Genomic DNA, 26252 nt, shown 5'->3' on the forward strand with positions numbered 1-26252 from the left:
GATAATCATAACAGTCGACTAGTCATTGTACTCAATCTGCGAAGAATGATAATAAAAAATCACTCCTCAACTAATTCCAGACCAGAAAAAGAAGGGTGAGTGCAGCGCATGCACATGGTAAGTCGTGACAGTCCGTAGGCGTAGGTGTGCGAAGATAGACCATCATTCTACCTCTCTTTCGGAAGGGTGTTGTTTAGCTAGTGATAACTTGCTTTCCTTTGGCGTGGATGTAGACTTGTACAGTGTTTTAATAAAGTGTACCTATTCGTGTCGGACTGTTTGCATGTTTGAGTTTTAGGAAGTACAACGTAGCCTTTACTTAGCTGTGAACTAACTTGGCTGCGTGAACGGAGTGTCAAGAAACATCGCGTATTCTGTCAACAACACGGTCCACCGCCACTGCTGTCTAGTTGCTACGTTGCTACTACTACCAAGAGTCCATAAACTCTTGCTACTACTACTAGTTAGAATCGGTGGCAAAGCCAAGACCACTTGCTGCGCCACCGGTGAGTGGGGCGAGTTTGTGCCGGTGGCCATGGCCATACAGATGCAGCGCGGATACACAAAAATAATGTATTCCAATATCCTTGTGCACGGTGGCGGAAGTTGACATACGGAATACGAGGGTTGTGACAACCAACCAGGCCAGCACAGCAGAGACTGCTCGCTAGCACCAGATTCCAGAGTACAGACTCAGGCATTGCAGCACTGACTGTACTAGTAGTGGTAGCTAGCTGTGGAGAGTAGTACTGTCTGTACTGGAAATTACCAAGGCGGACACAGCCATAATCCATTGTCCCTGACAGTGACTGTACTGCTGCGGATTCGCTTTGGTCTTGGATGGTCCATGAGTCATGACAAGAGCATGCCAAGCAGGTAAACACAATACGTGTAATGCAAATTGTCATTTTTATCATGTTGCCCCATAATAGAGTCTACAAGTGGGAAGTGAGGTACAGAACCAGCCCAAAGCCCTCACACTGCAGCCAGCTGACTTGTACTTGTGTGCTGTACACCGCGTACCGCCGCCACATAGCTGCACACAACTGGAAATTACGGCGGCTCTGAGACGACTGCTAGCGCACGATATCGCGTAGTGTTTTATAGGCCAGTAGATAATTATAATGCGTTAGAGATCTCTGCCCCCCCCCCCCCCCCCCGTGGATATTGGGCAGTGTTTGAGAAGTGGAAGTCACCGACTGTGTAATTTATGAGTAAGGAGGTGATTATATGTGCAACTCCAGCCCGAGCTGGAGCGAGCGCACCCAGCCTATTGTGAGTTCACATGCACTGAACACATCAGTGTTCTGCAGGGACCTTTGCTATAGGCCAGCGATGTTGTAATTATTTAAAAGCTATGGTGTGGACTATATCACAGCTCTTGGTCTTCTGCACGTGAACTGTGCAAACCAGTGCATACTCATGCGTAACCAGTCAGCTGCCCAGCTCGCCACACATTTGGCAGGTAGCAATTCCATCAAATTTGAAACATCGCTATGTTCCAAGTCTCAACAGTTTCAGCCAAAACAGTCCTGAAGTCAACAAACCATGCTGGTATTCCATGGCTATTCAATGTTAAGCTAATTAACATCTTCAGGAAGACTCCAGCCGTTCTCTGAGAGTTTGGGCGTCAGTGCTGTTATTTTCTACCGTATTCTTCTTCCTCCTGTCTGGAGCTGCAACGGAAGCCTGAAATTATTTGAAAGGTATTTCGTGCTGGCTTTGGTAGGTTACTTCAAGGCACCAGAGATATTGTTACAGGTGGACTGGTAACTTTCACCCTTCAACAAGGTAGAGCAATGGACATTTTCTTGTGGCGTTAAGGGCTGATTTTGTGGACTTCCGGAGGCTTTCGTCCTGCCTGACGCTAGTCTCTACTGTATTGGAAACATTGTGTATGCATCCAGTGTAGCTGTCTTGTTTGGTGCATCTGCTGTTTTCAGTTACTTGGGACACTTTGTCCAGCCTACGCGTCCTTCGTTTGTGCAATCTATCAGTTCCGTGGGGTAGCTAGGCTTGTACGTGGTATTTGTGATTCTCAAGTAAGCCCCTAATTCTCGAAGTGGATCCCGTCATGACTTGAAGTGTATATAGTGAGCCCTTTAGTTCACGCTGTTATCCAGATCGCAATACTGTAGTCAATATCTGCTTCCTGGACGGACTAGCAGCTAGAATAAGGATGACCGAATTGTCCAAGTAAGGGTGTCTAGTACAAAATGTTGTTTCCATCATCGTGAAATGAGCGTTATGGAACTGCAGTTGTCTGCCTTTGGCACTGAGGACCTGAGGAGAGTTGATTGTTACTTCTACTCAGCAATGAAGCGATCATCAGCTCTCTTTGTTCCAACTTATGGAGAGGACATGCTGGCATAGCCAACCAAGTCCAGATTAGGTGAACCTCGCCAACTTTTTCTGCAAGAGTCAAAGACATTTTCTCCAAATGCAAAGACGATCTTTGTGAGCTTATACATACTGTGTCTGGACCGCGCTTGGAGTCAGCAGGTCAATACCGCAATCATAAGTCACATAGACCACGGATCACGTAGAACTTCCGAATCCAGGATCGAAACGCATATCGTTCCGGGTACTATGATCTCTTGGCGTCTCTTTAGATGCTACGACTGGTGTACGGTGTACATGTAATAGAAATATTGGCAACAAAACAGGTCGTGCTTCCAACACCCTCACTATATTATTCAGTACGTATATCCGTTCCCGTGAGCGGTTTGACACCTGAGCTTGAAAGGACGAAGTATACAGTCAACTTCGCTTATAACGACACTCGGCGGGGCATCAAGAAAGTGTCCTTATTCGCGAAGTGTCGTTATACCCGAAGTCTCAATATATGTATGACAGTTGGAAGGGACTTTGCTCTGGGCACGGAATTGCTGTCCTTATTCGCGAATTGTCGTTATATCCGCAGTCGATATTTAATAGCGAAGTTGACTGTAGTGGGCATTTTTGATTTATTAATATGCTGTACTGCCATTCCTCAGGATTATTTTAGTGATCACCGTACATGAGGGAGTAAACACCACCGTGAAGTTGTTGCTAGGCTATTGTTTATCTTGGAAGCTGTGTATGACAGTGATTGTGATGGTGGTGGCGAGCGGTGTGATGAGTGTGTGTAGTACGCACCCGGTCCCCTGGAAAATTAATTTGAGAGGATTCGAGGAATTTGAGGGGATTTCAGGGAATTCCCGGGGCAAGACGAATCATCAAGGTTTTCAAGGTGCTACAAAGTACGAACTCGTGTGCAAAGTGAATGCTGGTGGGGCGTGTGTCTACTTGCTGCGTGGTGTTAGCACTCGAAGTCACGGCTTGTACTCTTCGGTGCGCTATGATATCGCACCTACCAAGTACTTGTAGTAGTAACAACAGTTACAATATGTACAGCACCATTATCACTGATTGTACAAGATCTTGTAGTGTACACTTGCACTTACATGTACAGTAGTCGACTTGCTTAGTGCCTTCCATTGAATGTGCGCAAATCCCCATGTCAAACACTTTCATTACGAAAGGGCGGTGCTCACAAGCTTCTACCCTTTCAGCAGTACGCTACCTAAAGATGAACTGATGAGATCTTTTATGATGGCAACAGCTGTCTGAAGGAAGTCAGTACTGTGATACGTGTCAAGGTTGACCGGAGAAAGAAAGCGCAGTGGCGGTGTGTGGTGGATGAAGCAGAATCAGGAACTTCTCACAGTTCAGTAAGTAAGCATCCTTTCTCCTGCTTGCTTAAAACAGGGTTAACTTGAATAGCTTCACCTTGTATCGTCACTGATTGTGACATTCGGCATCATGAAATAAGTACCGCCATGTTTGAGTGCAAATAGTGCTGTGCTTTATGCCATACGTTAGGCCATCATTTTTTATTTCTATATTTCGCGTCAGTTCAACTTCCAGAATCATATGCGAGAGGTGGAAAAAAATAAAAAAGTTGCGAACAAATAAAAAAGAGCTCATCAGAGGTGTATAGCACTGTATATAGCACAATAGCTCGCGCATGATGTACATTTGAAAGAAAATCGTACAAAGCACACAATCTGGCATGACTAAAACCATTTCACACAAGGGAAGGAAAAAACGCCACAATGAATGCATATCTAAATACGTGCCTGTATGTCCAAATCAATGCCACGTGTGTGTGCGCGCGCGTGTGTGTGTGTGTGTGTGTGTATTGGAAAGAGTGTGGGGGTGTGACCCTCACTCATGCGTGTTTACTGCGGGCATGCATGGCCCCATGGCCAAACGTCAATCGTCTTCATCACCGTGCTTCCTCTTCGTTCCATGTTGCTTCCTGCGCTGAATCGTTTTTCCTGCTGCGGAGCATCGAGCACAAACAGGATTGACGGATTGGCAGGTTGACTTCACTGCAGCTGACACCTCCTGGGGGTCATCAGCGCCGCACACATAGCAGACATCAGCAAACCGCTTGCATGAGTAGTACACAGCTGACACTTCGTCGGCACATGTAAGGCCAGCACGTACGACAACCTTCTCATACAGAGGGTCCTTCTCATCCAGAAGCGGTGATCCACACACATAGTCGACATCCTCGAACACTTGCTCAAGCTTGACGAGATCAGCAGCAGAGAGAGGAGATTCTGCGAACACACACCTTGGCTTCTTACACTCAGTGCATTGTACAGCTAGGCGGACCTTCTCCTTGCGTGTCGGAATCTTCGTATCGGGGAAGGTACGGGTGGATGAGTTTCCCGAAGACTTCTTGGCTGATGGTCGGTGTTCAGCTGAGGTTGCCGTTCCCCACACGTCTTCAAACGACTTGTAGTGCTCTCCGATTGGCTCAGGACACGGGAAGTCATGAAGCAACTGAAATTTGTTCTCCGGTAGAGTTGGTGGCCCACAGATTGCACACTCATGACTGCCACATTTCTTCACCATGAAGAAATAGTGCTGCGAAACACAGCAGTGTTGGAAGAACTCCTGATAACGCGGTAACTTGGCAAGTTGTGCCTTCGTCATTGACAGCTTGATCTCAGGATCAATGGCAGCCAGGTGCTCGGGAAAATCGGCAAGCTTGTCATCAGTTGCTGCAGACTGAGTGAGGAACTTCTTCCCATGAAGCGGGACACGCTGCAGGAACTCTGAGAGAAGGTCCTTGACTGGCTGCACAGATTCTAACAGGGCGTCGCTCAGGCCAGCAGTCTTCTCTGCTGCCTCACGTACATTCTTGATGCTATTCGCAGACTTCATCTTTGCCTCCATGTCCTCAGGCATTTTCGCTCTCATCAAGCCGAGTGACTGCAGCTCGAGATTAACAAGTGACATGACGCGTTCAGCAGGATTCTTGTAGCTCTGGTATGGGCAAGTTCTGACTGCAATCAAGTAGTCCAGCTGAAGCCTCTTGAACAAAGCGATGAGTGCTAGTTGGACGGACGCAAATGTCACATTGTGGTCAGGGCCACCATCTGTATACACGGCCAGGATGGGGCTGACGATGCCATTGATATTGCACGTTTTCAGGGCAGTCAGCAGTTCGGCAGAGTGGCGCATTGCTGATGACGGCTGAAATGCTGCTTCCTTCAAGGCTACGACTACCTGGCCATCGTAAAAACTCTCAGATATGGTGTCGGGAATGTCAACGACAAGAGAGACTGATGGTACGATCTTCACTTTGGTGAAGTCATGGTCACCCACAGACAGAGCTGTATCCTTGGTCACTAGCACTCGTTTCCCACGGTCAACCGCAGCAACAGGAAAGTCAGGCTCTCCCACCTTCAACATATGCTTGTCGTCCATGCAGACGAGTGTGCAGTCACCACGGAACTTGATGGCAAACTCTTTCAAGTACCGAAAGAGGGCTGCAGCATAGTGGCCATCTGGATGATCGTGACTTAGCTGCCGGGCTTGAACCATGTGCTTGATGTGCAGCTTCCCTGTGTAATTAACGGCTGCATTGTATGCTGGGTTTTTAGGAGAAAACTGCAACCTCACCCACGACTCGCATGGTATGGGGCTATCTGTTGGCAGACGTTTGGCGACTTGTTCAATAAAGTCACAACTGATATTGCAGCTGCCATGTGCACGACTTGACCATGACGCCGATCATCTACAGTAGCCAGCACTTGGTCTTCCAGGAACCGGTGACATTCGTCCCAAAATTGATCATATCGGCTGCTTCTTCCCTCGTTCAGCTCCCGCAAATCAAACACGAGATCAGGATCTTGCGCATCCAACGCTACGGCAAGTCGTTGCTGCACAGCTTTAGATATTGGGCAAGCCGCTTGCGACACGTCCCTGGAAACATAGCGGTACATGTCCCTGAGAACTGTTCGGCCACAGTCGGCCACCATCTCGTACCTGTTGGCGAAATCTCTCCTCATAGCGCGGGTCGCATATGTCGGAGCATCTTTCTCGCACAGTTTCACCAACTGCAGACTTTTTGTGGAGTCAGAATCCGCCGGTTCGACAGGTACTCTCCAAATCCACCAAAGGCAGCCAATGTTGCTGCCTGGGTCGTAAGAGAACATCTCATACGGGAACGGAAGCTCGAGGTTGTGGATGAATCTGTACTTCGTGTCACGGTTACCTGCTGGAACCATGGCGTTCAGCTGCACAGGACTGTGATAAGGGTCTAGATCACGCAGCGCTGCTTCCACCTCAGCATACTGCCTGCACCTGTCGGCAGTGCGAACACGAGCAGAGTGCCTGGCTAGGCTGGAGTTGGTACCTGTGGACCGCGCTGGTTCCAAACGCTCGTGCAGGCTATTCATGTCCTTTGTTCTTGACTCCAGGTACTCTGTGTACTTCTGCAAGGACTTTGCAAGCGATCTCAGTCCATCTCGGACGTTCGTCCAGGAGGTCACTTGGACAGCAGGTACACTGGACAACTCCAGACAGGTCGTGGACAGATCAGCAATATTCACTTTGGACAGAGGAGGCAACCGTTGGTGTCCATGCTTCGCTGGGTTATTGTACTCAGCCTTCAGCAGCGGTGCAAAGAGCTCTGGAACGACACATCCTCTCAGTTTGAGGCGATCGATGCGGTCTGGTGTAAGCTCATAGAATACTGATCGCAGTTGCCGAACAAACGATTTACCAACGCTGGCCTCGAGGCCATTTCTGAATCCCAGCTTCGACGTATGCAACCAGTCCACAATGTCATTCTCCAGAAGTCGATCTCCTCGAACGTTGTCACCTTCGTGCTTTGCTGGCAACTTGACTGCAGCGGCGACCTGCGCTCCCTGCATCAGCGCTGAAAATGCGTTCGGTTTCGAAGAAGTTGGAGGAGCAGTATCCGGTAGCTGGATTGTGACAAAGTATCCAAACCTGGCCAGTCGTGTCACTCGTTGTCCAGCATTGACTTGGACGGCGTCCTTGTCCGCTGCCGTCTTAGAAACATGACAGGAAAGCTCATCGTCCGTAACAGAATCACAATCCGAGATTTTCAGTTGTCGGAAAACGTCCGCAACAGTCATCGCTTCGTTCACCTCTACGACTCTCCATTTCAGGAGCGGGACCAAAGAATGTGCTCCTCGGAGCACGCGAAACGAGAACAACTCTCCTTCATCCATGGTCAATCCATCATTTCCACGCCATCTGCACCTTGATCAAACTTACTTCGAGAAGATGAGACTACAACATGACAGACATCGCACGCGCACCAGAGTTGGCAACCTGAAAAAGCACTGCTACAGTACCGTCTTTGCAACACTTACGGTGCTGTGGTACCAGCGCTCCGCATCTTCGCATACACACTTCTAGTAGTACTACTACTAAGTGCTAGTACATCGCGTCGACGAAGGCGCGGCGGGTCTGTTTCACTTCCGAAGTTACCGGTAGTTCCGACAACTAGTACTACTCGCGACCAGACGGACTATGCGTATGCACTACTAGTACTAGTACGATCGGCTACACTGTGCACGCGCATGATGACCCACATGCACAGATCGTACACTTACTACAAAGCCTGAAAGATCACTGTACATTGTGCATGTTCGATTTTTTTTATTTTTTTCCGAAAAAAATCAAAACATATGCGCGCGGGCGACGCGAAACATAGATAAAAAAATGATGGCCTTATGGTGTTAGGGCTGCACAGTGCTCGGCGATATTTTTTTCATGAGGTCAAATTGCACTTCCAAGTACTTTGTCATTGTTGATGGCTACAGATTATCATTGTTGATGGCTACAGATTAGGCAACATCTATTTTGTTGACAAGAGTTCACAAGACGTAACACAATACATATAGTACCAGAAGTACTATGCACTGGACCCTTTGGTTATTTCTGCCTTTCATTCTGGTGGAATGTGAAGTAAATTATTCGCAATAAAGGGACTGCCTGGGAGAGGAAGAGGGTAATGCCAATATGCACACCGTGCAGTTTTGGATTATCCTCTCTATTCGAAGTGATTTGGTGAAGCAGTGCAGCTAAACAATGATGACCGCCACCACCGCCGCCGCCACCACCATCACCACAGCAGCAGCAGCAGCAACGACAGCATCCATTACAGCATGTCCTCACCTGCAGATTGTTGAGAGTATTCTCGCCCATCAATGCCAGAAACGCCGTCTTTGATGACCTCGAACCCTGCCTTCCTCTGCCAGGGAGTGGAGAAGCTGTACCTGATTTAGCACCCGGGTCGAGTTCAGGCATCTCATCTTCTTCAAAGATACTGCTGCCGCATGTGTCATAGCCGTCAAGCAGTGCTTGGTCGCTGGTCAGAGTTTCACAGAACGTATGCTGGCGTCTCACTGAACGTACATCGGCAATGGTATCAGCAGCAGGTACATCGGGTGAAATTGGCCGGGATGGTTGCTGTATTGGCTTGCATAGTGTAGTACTGAGCTCATCCACACTTTCTTCTTTTATTTTGGACTTGCTCATCCTCTCCAATGATTTGGAACCTGTAAAAATCAGAAGATGTGGATAAGATTTGTCAAGGATCCCGTGTCCATGTACAACAACTGATACTACACACTGGTCACGATGGGCATCTGAAATAGTCAACTCTATCAATAACGTGACGTTTTCCACACCCACGTGTCCACAATGAGCCGCACCACAGCTGGCCTTGATCTCTGGTAGTGATCCCTATACATGAAGGAGATCTACAGTCGTGACCATCTGACCCACAAGTCGAATGTAGCGCCGCTTTTTCATTTCAATTATATCATGCACGGCCCGAAAAGAAACATCCGAGGGCCTCGGGGGCCGCATGCGAATTGGCGATATTTTCGGCACGTGGGTCAAATGTCTTTGGCCACATGGTATTAAAACTCGGATGTTGCACCAGTAGTAATAAGTAGTTGAGGTAAATAGAAAGGACCAATAAGTTAGGAGTTATGACTAACAGTCCACCAAGGTAACAAGATTATACAGTCAGATAGTGCCACAACAAGGCACAAGACTGACAGGGATATTGAGATGTTCATTTCCCCTCATTGGAACTTGTCCGTACCTGAGCCTTTCAAGTTGGAAAGTTGTTGGTTTGTGCTTCGTACATGTGTTGGTGTGTTGGAGCTAGGTGTCAGGTTGAATTATGACGGTCTCAATATCACTGTCAGTCTTGTGCCTTGTTGTGGCACTATCTGACTGTATAATATCTCGTTACCTTGGTGGATTGTTAGTCATAACTCCTAACTTATCGGTCCTTTCTTTTCACATAGTATTAGTTTTTTCTTTGCTTCAGCGAGTTGAAATGGGGAAAAGTTGGCAGAAAATGACTGTTGCCACCAGTATTAAAAATGTTATAGTTACGTTGTATGGACGTTTAGTACATGTAGTGCTATTAGCTACAGCGGCTGCTAAAGCATAGGTATTTGCATGTGGATATGTATGATTTAGGTGCCAGAGAGAGAGAGAGAGAGAGAGAGAGAGAGAGAGAGAGAGAGAGAGAGAGAGAGAGAGAGAGAGAGAGAGAGAGAGAGAGAGAGAGAGAGAGAGAGAGAGAGAGAGGGGGGGGCTCTGTGCATTTCGTTTTGCAACCTTCCTGGATTCAATCCAAGGATTGTGGAGATTGTACTTTCCACTCGTCGGTCATTTCGACAGTCACGCTGAAGGTATTAGTACTCCAGGTCGGTGTACGATTCCAACCATGTAAACTCGCCAGTTGTGAGCAGAGCTTTATAACTTATAAGCTTATGAGTTTTGATTCTAGGGGATGCGTGCGTACACACGTGGGTTAGTACACATACATGGTCGACAAAATGTCGAGAGCATTGGCTTTCCAAGCAAGAGTCTGTAAGTATGATTCTTGTGTGCACAGAGAACCTTTGACCTTAGGAGACCGCCGTTCTGGAACTGGCTCTTGACTTGACTTTGGTTGAGCGGAGGCAAAACAGGCGATGCAGAAAAAGGGGATGACCACAGACCTTGATGCGTCAGGCTCATCGAAACAGAGGTCTCTAGCACCTGCCAATTAGGATGACTATACACTCACTTCTCTCTTATCGGGACCTCCAAGTTACGTACATCTCAGTCTACCGGGCACACTGTGGCGGAGTTTTAGTGGACATGCTACAACTCTTTTTGCCAATTTCGTGAAAATAGTGCCGTCATGTGCCAGATACCTGGCCCTTTCCCCATCAAAACATAAGCGATTCCGAGTTACGGACATTTCAAAGCTACGGCCAGTGCCCGATCCCAGACCGCTCGGATAAGAGAGATATAATTTATTATGAGTGTACCACCTCCTTCCCCTATAGCACTGCTGATGGGTGTGTAACCGCGGCCTCACTCCTGGCATGCTCTGAGTCCAAACCCTGGTCTGTGTGCTTATGTGATCTTGTCGTATGATTACATTTTATCAATACTGTACTGTGCCATGGTCAAAGGTCTTGTGATAACCCCATCTCCATTCTCCACACAGCAGTGCAATGCCTTTCATTCAGACTCTGGATAGGTGTGGTTGTGTGTGCACCACTCTCTTGCTGACCTAGTTTTCCTTTTCCTAGAATAGAGCTGGCTTCGGCTGGACAATGCAGTTCAGTGACGTGAACTTACTCGCCTCGCTCGGTGCGGGCTCCATTTCCGGTATGCCTACCAGTTGTGTGTTTGACGCCGTCTGAGTGTCATCCTTGTCCTTCTTCGCCGAAGTCTCCGAAGGCTGCTCCTTGGACATTTTCTCGCATGAACTTGCTGGATCGGGATCGGGAGTCTGTCCATCTTCAGCCATTTCAAGACCTCGACTTTCCTTTTGGTCGTTTTTCCATCCAAATATGTCACAAAGTGAATGCGGCCCTTTTCGGCAATGATTAGGAAGTCTGCACACCAAATCAACGATCAAACAACTGGACCCACTCGTCGCCTGACCTGTTTCCGGTCATGAAGCACTTCTTTGCACAAGATTATTCTCCGGACCTTCTTTGAGAAGTACCATGAGTGTTTTCTCTGCTCTCAGATTCTGGAAGGCGTTATATCATACTCGAGTACCCACAAAGCCGTCAAAGACGTATTGTACTGTCTTGAGCAAGTAAAATAATTATTATGAAGTTGAGGCATGCAGCTAGCGCTGGTTTGTAGGCGCGCCAGGGACCCCCGGCCCCCGCGTGGTTTCCAGTCCATCTTCGTACCATAATTGTCATCAGCGACGTCATAGTCTTGTGCCCAACGTTGCAACCGCGCGCCTGCGGCTACGTGAAGTTCCTTATTGTACGGTCAAAATGTGTACGTTGCCAAAAAATCACATTGCACATACTAGTATGTGCATTGTGTGTTCACATCAGGGAGTACATTGTAGTACATGACATGTACAATGTATTCATCACAACTCCGTGGCCTATTTCACATTATAATAATCATGACCAAGATATAATTATGACTGTGCATTATACACATTCGCTACGAAAGTGATCGGCTTGAATTCAGTAAACAATCAATCGGTCAGCATATACTGGGGCGTGAGAAATTCCAACATGTTTGCGAGAGATAGGCCTTTGCGGATAATGCCGGCAGAAAAATTGTCAGAATTCGGTACTTTTCTGGTAAGTTTCATGCATTTTGGTATGTGGATAAAGAAATGGAGCAGAATTCGAGGAATTGCCCGCCATAAGGTTTGTATGGTTCTGCCAATTTCACTGGTTTTCGAGCAGAATCTGCCACCTTTTCGAGCATTATCCGCCAATGCCTAGCGAGAGACCACTGCAGCTGCCAATTCTTGCCCCAAGATTAGGGCCCACAGCTAGCTGGCACCGGGTTGTGGAGAATTCACATTATGCCAACCGATTTCCGCTAGGAAACGACTACAGTCCATTCATAAAAAGATGGGTCCTGGCTCTGGCGAGCTCCCGTATTTGGCGATTTTTCGTGATTTCATCCTACACAGTGCAGTATTGCAAAATTTGAAATTTGAAAAAGGGTCCAAAAAGGGTACCTGAACTGGGGTTCGAACCGCACAATGCACTGTGTTGCAGGCGGGGTCACACGGCCCGGATTTTTATAGTTCTTCCCAATTCAGTGCTTTTGGGGCAAAACCTGGCCGAAATCCTATTCTTGTTATGGCTTGCTTTTTGGACAAAAAAACTTCAGAAACATAATTGGAAGAGGATTCCATAGGGGATTGCAGAAAAAAATTCTAAAAAAACTCAAAGTTTGACCCATTTATGGCCAAAAGCTAGAAGTCCATCTTTTTCTGAATGGACTGTACATGTGTGTATTTTTTAAAGGCCTACAATCGGCATCAATAATAATCATTACCGTACTTCCGCACATATAAGCGCCATGTTTACTAGGTGTACCATAATTCATAGGTGCAGTATCTATCTCGGAGTGTATTGATGGCAGAACATTCAGCTACCATAGTGGCAGCGATCGGTCAGGCAACTTGAACTGAGGAAGTGGTACTGTATACACTACATCAGTCAGAAATCTGTAACCGCTGCTTTACAGAGGGTAATGGTGACTACAGCTCACAGATACTAGTATATTTCCAATCAAACGCACCCTATACCTTGTGCTGGCATTATTTTGCCACACCATGGAGTAACACATGCACAATACAGCGGTATTGCATGTCGGAGCACGGCAAGATGGAACGATGTCAAGCCTTCGCAAGCTACGCGATTTAAAATGCTCGAAAGTAGCACGCTTTAAAGTTTGAATGCACTGTCCCCGGCCTTCTGTTGTGTTGGCCGCTGTCACCCTGTAGGGTGTAGTAAGTTCATTCCTCACCCTCGGCGCGATCCATCGAAAAAGCCTGATGCATGGTTTGCAATATGCAGTATAATTAAATAGGCTTGATGTTGTCATCCCCTTCGCGAGCCTGTGTTCCTGTGTTGTTGCCGTCCTAGTCCAGTGCACCAGCATGAATCCAGCGGAAGTTGTCGGACTGGTGCAGCAGTCTGCGGTATTATTGGATCAGGCCAGGGGCCATATCTACTGAGTGTCGTTACCATTTTCTCTGCGCTTTGTGCATGATGCAGGGGCTGTTGACAGCCATGTCCTGTTTGACAATGCTTTTCTGACAAAAAATGCGCAATCCGGCTTTTAAGGAGGCCACGGTATTCCAGGAACTCAGTGCACCTCTCGGACTAAGCGCCGCAACGCATCACACTCTAGGGGCTCCTTTCTCGCTTGCTCTAACACATGTACACACCCGAACACTTACCCGCTTACCACCCATCACAATCAGGACATTGCCGGGCTCTGCAGCTACGGCCCGCCATCACAGCCCCTATTCCGTGGGATCTCGGGGAACAGTCAACTAGCCGTCACCATAATGGGCCCGCTAGCAGAGCTACCAGGGAATTCAGGCTTGGTTGGCCCTCGATCAGCAGATTTATACAGCCGGGCAATTGCCACACTTTTGTTCGGCCTTACTCTTACAGTATGCGGCCAGATTCCCTGTAGCTTCCTCATCCCAATCCCCTCAGCTATCTCCCCCAAGCCAGTCGCCTCCATGTCTTCCAGTCATTATGGGGGAAGGTCAGGAATTCTGGAGGCCGTCAGCAGTACTTGTACACAGGTCTGCCTTTGTTAGTAGATAACCACGGGGGTTTCAAATTGTTTCGTCTTATAAACGAGTGTTATCTTCTATCCGGACGTGAATGTACATGTTTCAGGCATCAGGGGATTTTGATTGTTGTCTACTATCGAGGTTTGTCTTCTAACCGATGTCGTACTAACAAGGATAGACCTGTACTAGTATACCCCGTTAAAAAAATACTTCAATTATAGATTTTCTCCTACACCGTACCATGCATGGTTGGCCAAGTGGTTAGAGCATTCACCTTCTAAACTGAGGTGGTGTGTTCGAGTGTCAGCGAGTATTGTTTCCACCCCTAGGAGACCTGTCTGGGATTGGGTACCACACTTCAGCTGAGACGGGAACAGGCAACAAGGAGAGACCAGAGGAGGTGAGCCGTATCACTCGCACTATATTGACCTCATTGGAGCAAGCGGTTTCAAGGCCGTCACAGCCGGGGCGGCTGAGGCCGCCCACTTTTTCGCCCGTTTTTTATTTTTATTTTTTTGAGCACATTACAACAAAGCACAATGATCGCAGCTTAGCGCAAACGTGACAAATCCTTGTCCCCGATCGTGGTTTGTTGCAGAAAAAAGTCTTTCATTGCAGTGACACTGAAATGGCACCAAATGCCTGGAAATGCTTGCAATTGGCTTCAATTTTTGAATTTTTTCCCGGGGGAGGGTAATGTTTGTTCCCGATCGTAGCTTCTTCGTTTGTTGCAGAATCAAAAAGACTTTCATTGTAGTTACCGTACACTGAAATGGCACCAAATACCCGGAAATGCTTGCAATTGGCTTCAATTTTTGAAATTTTCTCCCGGGGAGGACCCCCCGACCCCCCCCCCTTCCATAGCCGCCCCACCTCCAAAGTCGGTGCGACGGGCCTGGGTTTCTAACACCTCCTACCCTACTCCTACCCGACTTGACTGTGCATGAACCTGAAGTTGCAATAATTTAAAACATAGACACACCATGCACGAGAATCGTTTTCTCAAGATCAGCCGGCATTTTCCGAGCCCCGAAGACATTGTATATCATCTGCAATACACTACAATGCACTAGATGACAGTATACATTTTAGGCACATAGAGAAAATCAACAGAAACTTACGCATCACTTGCTTCGTGATTCTATGTTGTGCAATCCTGTCCGAGATAGTACCCAGCTTGCCACGTCCCTGGTTGTTCGATCTGGATGCCAACTTCTCTTGGTTCGTTTGTCCTGCGTTTGCTAGGCCACTTGACTCCTTGACATCCATGTTGTCGAGCTTGCCATTCCTTATCTTTGCATTTTTAGCATTGTTTGACTGCAGTAGTTGTGAGGCAATGGAGAAGATGCTCTGCCCAGATGGTCTGTGTGTCGGACCTCCAGGAACGAAGTCAACAGACTGCGACGTTTTTAGTCCTTTCCTTTTGGTATTGGTGCTGGCGCTATTTTCGCTCAGATTGCACACATCTCCATTTGATCTTCTTGATTCTTTTGGTGACAACATGCTGAACGCTGCTGTGAGCCGGTTGAGAGAAGTTGACTTGGCTTCAGGCTTGCTGTTAGTGGACGAAATGTCCTCCTTGGACATAAATGGGGGTGCGATGGCGCAGTCTTCTTCGCTCCTCTTTTTGGTGAGTTGCTTTGTGAGGCTATCTCTAACAAGCTTCCGCAGCCGGACACTTCTTCGTTGTGGTTTAGGTGATGCCTTGGATGACGACTGATGTGCATCAGGATTCTTTTCCATTGTGCAATCACTGCGCGTGGCAAAGACACCGTTCCTAAATCCATTTTCTTCAAGGGTTTGTGATATTGTTTGTGAAATGATTTCCCACTTGCTGCGTGTGGTTGGAAACGGACTGGCCGGCACTCGCCACGGCTCTTCAGCAGTGCCAGGGAGTGAGCCGCGCTGACTTAATACATTGGACAGTGAGGCGGAGAAGAAAGGCGGCCTGCTGTGTTCGCAGTTCTCCACTAGTGTGGATGACGCATTGCTGGAATTGCTGCTGCGACGGTGAGATGCTGCATCACCATGCGTCGGTAGAAAGCTTGTGGACAGTTGGGGACCTATTGGTTCAAAATGTTTAATTCGTGTAGAAGGGTTTGCAAACTCTTCCCATTCTTGCTCAAAGGGTGTCATCTTCTTGCGGGGCTGTTCTTCAATCATGGATGCAGAGTATTCATCAGTTGCACCGCTGCCCATTTCGGAGGTCTTGTCAGAATGCTGTGCATCACTACTAGTAACAAGTTGAGAAATAACATCATCATGATGGCTGTCAGAATTGTCCGAGTCACTGAAGCATGCCGCAGTATTGTGATTTCTTCGTATCTGTAAGGAATCGTCAGTTCCATTGCACTTTGATGCGTTGCGGTCCCCAGCAGTCTTTGTGGATGGAGCCGTATGTGTCTTCCTTGTATCACTCTTTTCTGGTAGATTCTTCTCCTTCAACGGTGTCGTTTCTTGACCTTCCTTGCCTTGGGAAGGATTGCAGGTCTCAAGGGTCTGGGCCTCTAGTCCACCTGTTTTGCCCTGGAGAGAAGCACTCTGTTCCATGACGTCACCTCCACACTTCTCATCTTGCGCACTAGTCTCCAGTGCTTGATTTCCATTGCCATGATCGCTGCTGCTATCATCTTCATCATCATCATCAAGGCTCTCCCCACAGTAAATGCCACCAAAGCGGTCTTCCTTTGCTGGTTGTGTTTGCTGGCCACTCGGCAACTTACTCTCTTTTCCGGAGGCTACCACCACTAGTCGAGGTGATTTTTCACCTGGGTTGGTTTTAGATGGAGTGACGCCATCGCTATCACTGTCACTGCCAGCACTCTTGTCTTCACCACAGTAAATTCCGCCGTAGCGATCGTCGTCTGCTATTGGTGATGCACTCGTCGGGAGGGAACACTTGCCCTTTTCTTGTCCATTATCCAAGTCACGAACTCTTTCGCGGTTGAGAGCTTTGCCCACTGCAGCAAACTTTCTAATAGTCGGCCCGGATGCTTGTTTGGCGGCCTCAGTCAGACTTTGTGACAGGGTACGTATTCTTGACCTTGGCCTGAGTACTGAGCCGCTGCCTGGGGATCCTGCATCATTAGCAGCTTCCTTCTCCAGCTGCTTAAATGCAGCTCTAGCTTTTTGTGTCGGGGTCAAAGAAGCCCCAGGTGAATTTCCTACTTGCGAGGCTTGTGAATGAGGTGAAGGTGAACCACTACGGGCAATGTCATCTACTCCTGGGGAGGGTTTAGTAATGGCAGCCATTCCACTATTGCTACCTGCTTCACTCTCATCTTCCTGAGAGAACTAAAAATGTAGTATCGATGATGGCACTGTGCATGTTGTTGCTATTGTTGTCGTTGCCTGTGCACTGCGGATTGCCTCAGTCGATTGTGGTGCAGGCATGCGACAGGAGTACCTGGAAAGGTTGAGAAAGACGCACACAGACACACACAACTAATATACATAGACCTATTGCACTCCCTTGGCTTGGTTGAGCACTCTTTTTTTCTGACTACTGCCAAATTTATCTGCCCTAGCACAAAGCTCGCTATGTTGCTCACAGATAGAGCATTCTGAGTTTGATGTTTGAGCCAATTTAAAAATGCGTTGTCGTTCACTTGACTTTGCAATCGGTTCAGCCAGTCACTCCGAGCTCCGCTGATGAGACCTAACAAACAAGGTCGAAACAGCTAGCTGTCCGGAGATTGAGCAAACATATGCCTACAAGGCATCCGGTGCCCCTGTGACCAGAATGGGCGTGGAAAATATATACATGTACATACACATACACAGACAGAAGAATGAGCAGTTGTTTTTGCTTTCGGCAACTTGAGCCCTCTACGGACGGTGGATGAACTTCACATGGTACATACACATACCAAAGTCTCAACAGAAGATTTGAGTGTCTCAAAGTGCCGTCATTATAACAAATTCTGCGTGTCTGGTGTCAGTGGTGTGACATAAGGGAGGTTTAGTCCCACGTAATCCGTGGGTACTTTACGTGTGTGTACCACGTGATACTCAGTGACCCACGTACAGACGTTTTCTGATTCACGACATACCGTGTATGCAGGCTCACCCACGTTCCGCCAGAACGTGGATGAAAATCAGAATGGAGCGCATTGTGCGAGCTGTGAGGGTGCTCAGCTGAAGAATTTTCCGAAGCACAAAATCAAAATATTGGACGAGCTTCTTAGGCCCGGGTAGCTTCGTCTTTGACCAGGTTTGGGCCTTTCGCTTCATGCTTTTGCTTGTTCCGTGTGACTAAACACAACATTGCAACGTGGGTGCCCTTCATCCACTTTACGTGGATCACCCACGTGCGCGTTTCCGTTACGTGGGAACTAAACCTCCCTATAGGCTGGCATTGAGAAACTTGCTGCAAGCCCCCTGCGACATTTTTTAACATAGTATCTAACCATCATCCACCTCAGTTCTCAGTAACTTCTCACCCAGTTTTCCTGTGGAATTGCACTGCTTGCACCCATCTGTCAATTTTATCCACCTCGTCTAGAGTTATTACCCACCTCTGCCATTCTCCCTCTTCCCCTTCCGTTTAGCGCAATCCCGTTAAAATGATGTCATGGCGGTGAACAAGCAGTGCCGTGTATGGACATCAAGAACACAAGGTCAGTCGGTGGATTCGTTCATGGGAGCTACAAGTATACAGCGCGAGTCAGCGGTTTCGCTTGAGCTAGTGCATTGCTGTGCTGCGGCTTTACCAAAGCACTCAACTGATGATGTAATTATATAACTTCCCTTGCAGTGCAGGCATACCAGTGGATGGAACTGTGCACAGCCCAGCATGGTCAGCTTGACCTTAGAACTTGATGAATCCTTGGTGGCGTGTATCATAATGCACCTGACTACCATGAACGGGGGGGGGGGGGGGGGGGGTATCCTTGACACTTTTACCGTATACACTCATACCTCGGTTATTCGAACGTCGACGTTACGGGCACCCTGCGGGCGAGTTTCAGGGGAAATATTACTACTTCGAAGTACATGTACTCTTTTGTCACTTTTTGGGGAAACAGTGATGCCACCTTTCTCCATCAAAATCTATGTGATTCGGAGTAACGGACATTTCAAAGTTACGGGCAGTGCCTGGTCCCGGACCGCCCGGATAAAAGAGGTATGAGTGTGCAAGGAATGGAGCATTGCGGCCTCCTTCAGCCAACACCACTCGACTACACACCCGGAAGACTACAGTCATGTAGATCTACAAGAGCTGAAATTTGGATTCATATCTGTTATAGGCTATTCAAACTATGTTACAATATGCGTCACGTTTTGGAATACGACGTACTGGCAGACGTCGTTTTCATGCAGGTGCATTCACACAGGCACGCACACCCGGCTCGTACAGCTGTGTGTACAGCTTCTTTTGGACACAAACTGCTGGGAACGACAGAACGAAACTCGGTACAGGGGTCTGGATACGTCGTCTACGTTTTCGTATCGGGGTACGATTTTCCCGCCACGGTCCATGTTGTCATGGCTATCCGGACGAAAACGTCACGTACGCCACGTTTTGGGCGTTGTGTGAATGGCCCATTATCAAAACTTTTAAGTTTTAAACAAAACTTCAGAAGTATTTAAAGGGGAAGTTAAGGCAAAAATCAAAATTTCACCAGTTGTAGTCTTCGGGGTGCTGAGTCGAATGATCTTGGTATGAGAAAGCTGAGACGCTCCCTTCCTACTTGAATCCCAATCGAACTCGCGCACTTCCACCGAAACTGGGTGACTGCGCCCTACTAGATGGGGATTTGTATGCAAAATGTCACTAAAAGCGCCATTTCGTTCTTATAAAAGCACGGATGACCGCGATTGGCCCATATGTTGTAGTCTTTTGGACGCTGAGTCGACTGGTTTTGGTCCGAAAAGGCTGCGATGCAGTGTTCCTCCTTTATTCCCAATCGAACATGGTTGAACAAGCGGTCACGTGCTCCTGGGTGCCCAAATCACCTGGTCACCACGCCAGCAGGCGACAACTTTCACACCAAAGTTCAACTCGAGTTCAACTCGAGTGACAGGACTGCACCCAAAAAAGGTCGAACAGGCTAGTAAGTTGTACCCTGCAGGCACGGTGACCAGGTGACTGGCGTACGCAGCAGCACGTGACCGCTTGTTCAACCATGTTCGATTGGGAATAAATGAGGAACGCTGCATCGCAGCCTTTTCGGACCAAAACCAGTCGACTCAGGGTCCAAAAGACTACAACATATGGGCCAATCGCGGTCATCCGTGCTTTTATAAGAACGAAATGGTGCTTTTAGTGACATTTTGCATACAAATCCCCATCTAGTAGGGCGCAGTCACCCAGTTTCGGTGGAAGTGCGCGAGTTCGATTGGGATTCAAGTAGGAAGGAAGCGTCTCAGCTTCCTCGGACCACGACCATTCGACTCAGCACCCCGAAGACTACAACTTGTGAAATTTTAATTTTTGCCTTAACTTCCCCTTTAATTTACTAGCAGGACTGCCAAGAGTGCATGATGCTTCGGAGGCCATGCACTCGTACTCTTGTTACTGCAATCTATTTTGTCAGGAAATAATAATATCGACGAGTTCAGTTCATGCTGTAGCATAGTACCGAAATGATACGGTACTCACATTGCCACCGCTGGTTCGTGCTGCTGAGCCACACCGGGCCGATACGAAATACTAGTGGAAAGTAGACGCTGGCCAATTCATCGCCGAGGAAAGACTTAGCTAATTCTAAACGTCATGTATGTCCTGTCCTGTCTGGATGGGGTGGAAGCAACAACCTCTCCAGCTGTTGCACCAAAAAATATCCACAGAACGAAGCACTTGAACCACTGTGCTCCGAACGAACGACTTCCACAACTTCCTCTCACTATCGCTTGCGGTTGCGAACTACCACTTGACTGTTGATATTCAGCAATTTAGCAAAAGATGAGGAAGTGCAAATGACTGTTGCAGATGAGTGATTGATGGTAGTCACAAAGGATAATGACTTATCCTCGGACTGCGTTTATTTCCTTTTGCCGAGTGGCGCAGAGCAGAAGAACTGACTGTGTCGCCGATCCCCCCGCCCCGGCCGAGTCGACCTACACTACACCATGGAGATCTACCATGGGATCCTAGATCCTGGGCCTAGCAGATTTCGAACTGGCTAAAAAGTAAGAGACTTACTCACATGGAATGTTGACCCGACTCAGTAAGGCATAGCTGGCTGACCTTGCCGACCTCCTAACCATAAAACTAATTAGACCACTTGTCTTCGATCGTCCCTTCCAAATGCGAAGTTATGTTCCAAATGAGAAACATAGCCACTGAAATAGTCCGGAGCAAATATCGGCTTTGATATGCAGCAGGCCATGCGCGCCAGGGCGGTGTCGTCAAATACCAGAACTGGCAGAAGACTCCCTGAAATGCAGCACGTGTTGCTCGTCGGAGTACTACTATGTACAAGGAACATTCCATGTATGATGGCTTGCTTGCATGGAGCTTTCCACTACATTGTAGACCAGAGTCTAGTAGTTCATTTTCATACACATCATGTCGAGGTACCAAACTTCTTTTACTTCGTTAAGGTGGGCGACAGTTTTGTGGGCACTTACTTTCCTGTCGTCCCTTCCTTCTCCACTATCCCATAGGAAAGCCACTCGATAGGCTCCCACAGTCAATCGAATCTATCAATCACTACAAAGGCGAAAAGAAAAGAAAAAGTTCTTTCGTGCACCTGTAAGAAACAACAGCTGGCGTGACACGCCGAAATACAACTAATTGTAGTGTAGCCCTCCCTCGCCCAGTCACATTTTCTCGGGGTTCATGATAATATATGCTCTGGTTGGTGGATTAGTAAGACGGCAACGTCTGTAGGGCCTTCCCTATCAAAATAATAAATTCTACTACTACTACTACTACTACTATTAGCGAAGTAATTAGCGAACATCCGCACAATGTCATAGTAGCAATAGTCGCATTACAGAATGCATATCAAGCTGTGTTCTTCCTATCAGAGAAAAGTGGGTGCAATGTAGTCTCATGCAATGATTGGATTTGCATTTTTTACAGCACATGGGAACTTACTTTTGTCTAGTTTTGATTTCTGACCTTGTCTTCATTAGTCGGTAGTCTACGTAGCTACGTGGTTACCAGTTGACTGACATGCACTGCAGCCCATCGTATACATAGGCATGACCATGGAAAATCATACCCAGGATAATGAGAGCGCCGGATTCAAAAAGGCCCGACTGTCTTCATGTCTTCGGGGCCGCTGCCCCCTCCCCCCATTTGGCTGGAACCCGGGGCTGTACAGTAATGGAGTAGATGTTCTTTGCAATGTGCTTGGACTGTTGGAAGCGTGGTTCTGGTGGCAAGGGATCATCATGCCCTTCTTTACCGTACACTCCAGCCAGCTTTGTGATGGGTTGGTATGAGGGAAAACGGCAGGTACAGTGAACGGTTTTATGTTCGATTGCTATCGCTGTCTGGTTTTGGAGTTGCAAGGGTTTGTAATAACCACACTGTACTGCTGGGCTTGGCGATACCCCTACTCATCAGTTCATATTTCGAAGGGTGGCAGAACTGTTGTAACTTTGGCAAGCAGTAAATGTATTCGAGCAAACATTTACTGTTGGAAAGATCTCTCACTTAAAGCTTTCCAGGGATAGGAAGTTCCTTGCAATCGGACAAAAAAAAAGACCGAGCAGCGACAATATCTAGTAGCTGCTAGTTCCGCCCAGGTATGATAAACTGTAGCACATCCAAGATCATCCTCATCATCATACTCGTACACATGCTGATAGACCTTGTGGTGATTACTGTTCAAAGGTGAATAGAACGTTCTGAAATACTAAACGCCTACAATAAAAGGTCATTCTACTAACCTTTCACCGCTGACGACGAATATTTACATCCTGAGTGTACACTGTGCACTGATGAAAACTTTCAGGAGGCACGCATGTTCAAACGATCGTAATTTTGCCAATTCTCGCTCGATTCTCACAACCAAAATAAGTATAATTATAGTAGGTCGAAGAGAAAACACGCAGCTTGCGATTGCAGCAATCGCCGAAGCAATGGGATGAACGATCGTTGAGTTAAAATCGAGCAGAGGACTCACGGGAGTTTCCACAAAACAACTGATCTCAATACAAGCAAGGAGATTGACAGGCAGCTTGCACGGCTGCACTATGGCTTTGGGACAGATCCGCTTGCCTCTAAAGCTGGTTTCCGAACTTGCGCGGTGCTTTCGCTCATCGTTTTCCTCGCCGCAGTGGCTTTCCAGGAAGCTCACGATCATGAGATTAGGAAAATGCTTGCCAGAGCTATGGACTTTTAGAAGTTGTGTGCTTTCAGTAAAAATAAAAGTACCTATTATCGTTGGCCCTTAGTGGACTGGTGGTACTAACGTTTCCCTGCAGTGGTAAAATGGTTAAAACCGTAGAAAAGAGGTACATAGAGCTACCAATGTAGCTGTAGTTCTTTATACAATGTAGTGTTATGATGATATCAAGAGTGTACAACGTAGTGTCTGTTTTCCAACATGATAGGGTTACCCTATATAGCTGAATCTCTCATGATCGACACTTGCAAGGCTTGGCAATTGTTAAAAAAGTTTCAACTTTTTAAAAAACTTCTAAGATCAAGGCAATCATCAGACTTCTACGGGATTGTTTTGTCGTGCAATGAACCTCTCTTGCAGCACTGGGATGGAGGTACTGTCCAATTGTAAATGTACGAGCCACGTTTACGTGATTCCGTGCTACACAGCACACCCTGGTACCGGTAATTCAAGGCAAGCTGCGCCATCAAAGGCGCTGACTGCTTGTGCATGGCGATGAAACGGTTGTCACAGCCGCGCGATATGTACTCGGTGTCAAAGCGTGGGTCATGCTGACGATCCACTGCAATGGGAGCAAGCCATGTCCCCACTGACACGTCTTCACTGTTGAATTTTACCAGCATGTCGCGGTTTCGAGCGATGTATGCCACCAGCGACGAATCGAGCACATAGGCACCACCCTTGGCATACGTAATGTAGCGATCACACAGGACATAGTTCCTCTCTGCCCATTGGCCATGGTGCTTGGGTGCATGCCGACCATCAAAGAAACCCCAGTACAGCGGGGGAGCTGTCGGCGGCCGTTTACTCAGCTCCGCCACCATCACATCCGGCCGAAGGAAAGTGTCATCGTCAGACTTGAGCATGAAGCGAAAGCGTCGGTTTTTGGTTGCCCAAACGCTGACGGCCAGCACCTTGTCAGTCAATGCTGCATAGGTGTCTCGTACATCCGGCAAAAGGATAAGATCGGACTGTGTTTTGAGCGACTCTTGTATTGACTGCTCCATTGCACTCTCCAACTTTAAACCGCCTACAAAGAACAGTACCTCAGCGCGTGCTGGTAGCAGGCTCATCCATGACGACCGTACTGCATTCCGCCGCTCAGCACCTACAAACACACAAACACACACAACATGGCAGTAGGAAAGTTCAATTCGGTGCTGAGCCTCCAAGCACAGCAGGCAGAACAGCACACTTTACAAAATCAATAGTACCGGAGGTAAATTAGGAACGATGGTCATGCTAATTTCTAGGTCAACACACTAGTGATGATGCGGACATTAACTGGAGGCTCGCGACATTATATCGCTATTTTGTGCATACATTATACATAATGTAGTATTATATACAGAGGTTGTACGTCAAAGTTCTTCTTATGTGCGGAAATAAGCACATGCCTATATAATTATGGTATTAAAATGAAACGGGGAAGACACCATATAGAGACAGTATAATAACTAAACAAAATCACCACACCACAATGCGTCCTTGGCTATCCCACTCCACTTGCACATAACCATCATAGCAAGAACAACCCCGTTCAGTATCAGTACCTGTAGCAGAGGAGTAAAAGTCGAAGTGAAGTTCACGGTTCTTTGGGAAAGGTGGTTCAACTTTTGGCACAGGGGTATTCATCGCTCAGCTTGCATTTGCCATGCCTCTACATACATAGCTGTAGCTGATCGATCTTCTTCCAACTATTTTCTGTGCCGTTTTGCTCAAATCCGGTAGTGTGGGCAAAGGACTGATTTTCCGTACAAATACGGAAAAATACAGAAGGTTGGCAGCGCTGAAAACTGTTGGCACCCCAAACCTGATCGTGGTCCTGGCTACGCCCCTATAACTAAGCGGATGCGGTGCATATGCACATGTACATGCATGCATCACATGGCAAAATGAAAATGGGAGTTGCCTCATGTCCTGCACATAATGCATGTACCACGTGGCAGTTGATGCATTCCTAGATCCTGTCTGTTTGTGTGTGCGGTCTCAACAATGGCCTAGGTGAACAAGCTAGCTGCATAGCGAGGGCCCTGCAAGCACTGAAGCAGTACCTCAAGCAGTACAATAATGCCATGTATATCTGTCCCTCCAGGAAATCGCGATTCCACGGATGCAACAAATTTCGCGATTTTGGCCCACGATTTTCAGCAAAATCCGCGATTTCCCGCGTTTTTTGTTGTTTTCTGCAATATATCTCACATTTTTATGCACATTTCACGCAGTTCTTTCCATGATCCTGTAGGTTATTTGCACAGTACGACTCCCGAGTAGATATACGATGCAACAAATTTCGTGATTTGGCCCAAATCCGCAATTTTCTGCAAATAGGGACAGGTACTTAGTACCGTATTATGTTTTAAAAAATTGTCTTCGTCACTATACATGTACATAGAAAACTACATTGGATTTACAGTATTGTCAGTAATCTAATTACATGTATTTTAAATTACCTTCCGCAGATACAGAGCTCAATACGGCGATCAGCAACACAAGGCTTTCTTCATCGTCTTTAGCATCAGCTAGCAAGGCTTCACCCACCCCGTCCACTGACTTCACTAAAGAATTAGACTGAGTGATTCGGCTAAGTGTCAGCAATGAAAGTACCACAATAAAGGCGCAAGCTAGCACCAAATACAAATGGCCCATAGGATTCCTCACGATTCCAAGCGGCCGGCAAAACCTTAGTCTCAATGCCATGCTGGATTCTCTTCCTGGAAGAGAACCAGGTAGTACAGCGACTACTCACTTGCCGGCCGAAGACAAACAAATTATTTCAAACAAAGGATTTTGATTTCAGACATCGCTGGTCGTGAACGATGCATCGATGATGAATGGAGATCGGACCGGGACAGGAAAACCGGGGTCTCGAATCCCGAGGCCGGCCCAATGCCGGCCAGAGACTGACATGCGCGCCGCGCGCATGCGAGGGCACGCCATGTATCATGCCGGGCATTGCCGCCCCGAACCCGGCAGGCCGGCACGATACCGGCCATTTGTTGTAGGAGCGGAGTCCGAGACCA

The 26252-nt window shown here is 47.5% G+C and overlaps 2 protein-coding genes and 1 long non-coding RNA gene across 4 annotated transcripts in view; 1 reads left to right on the forward strand and 2 right to left on the reverse strand.

Moving 5' to 3' along the window:
• Positions 1 to 20866, reverse strand: part of LOC135825638 (myosin-M heavy chain-like) — a 34974-nt gene extending 14108 nt beyond the window's left edge. The window contains exons 1-3 of one of the 2 annotated variants that reach the window (XM_065338256.1): positions 20529 to 20866; positions 15046 to 17330; positions 8494 to 8876 (exon numbers count right to left, since the gene is read on the reverse strand). In XM_065338256.1, coding sequence (XP_065194328.1) covers positions 8494 to 8876; positions 15046 to 17176 — 2514 coding nt within the window. In that variant the 5' untranslated portion in view covers positions 17177 to 17330; positions 20529 to 20866. Of the gene's footprint in view, positions 1 to 8493; positions 8877 to 10974; positions 11307 to 15045; positions 17331 to 20528 lie in introns of those variants that run through there. The other variant, XM_065338267.1, reaches the window with a different exon arrangement.
• Positions 183 to 25766, forward strand: LOC135825666 (uncharacterized). The gene is made up of 3 exons (XR_010555103.1): positions 183 to 876; positions 18475 to 18543; positions 25234 to 25766. It is a non-coding gene; the product is annotated as an uncharacterized LOC135825666 (long non-coding RNA).
• LOC135825658 (beta-1,3-galactosyltransferase 6-like) lies at positions 23216 to 26015 on the reverse strand. The gene is made up of 2 exons (XM_065338280.1): positions 25683 to 26015; positions 23216 to 24337 (listed from the first exon to the last, which is right to left on the reverse strand). The coding sequence occupies exons 1-2, from the start codon at positions 25927 to 25929 to the stop codon at positions 23550 to 23552; spliced, it is 1035 nt and encodes a 344-aa protein (XP_065194352.1). The 5' UTR covers positions 25930 to 26015; the 3' UTR covers positions 23216 to 23549.
• Positions 26016 to 26252: the final 237 nt, after the last annotated feature.

The sequence above is a fragment of the Sycon ciliatum genome, chromosome 1, assembly GCF_964019385.1.
Source record: "Sycon ciliatum chromosome 1, ocSycCili1.1, whole genome shotgun sequence".
Classification (NCBI taxonomy): domain Eukaryota; kingdom Metazoa; phylum Porifera; class Calcarea; order Leucosolenida; family Sycettidae; genus Sycon; species Sycon ciliatum.

Excerpts from the sequence above, each read along its gene's own strand:
- LOC135825658 (XM_065338280.1), bottom strand. The coding sequence starts at position 25,929 with ATGGCATTGAGACTAAGGTTTTGCCGGCCGCTTGGAATCGTGAGGAAT. Across the intron at positions 24,338-25,682 it reads GAGCTCTGTATCTGCGGAAG|GTGCTGAGCGGCGGAATGCA; the intron begins GTAATTTAAAAT and ends GTGTGTTTGTAG.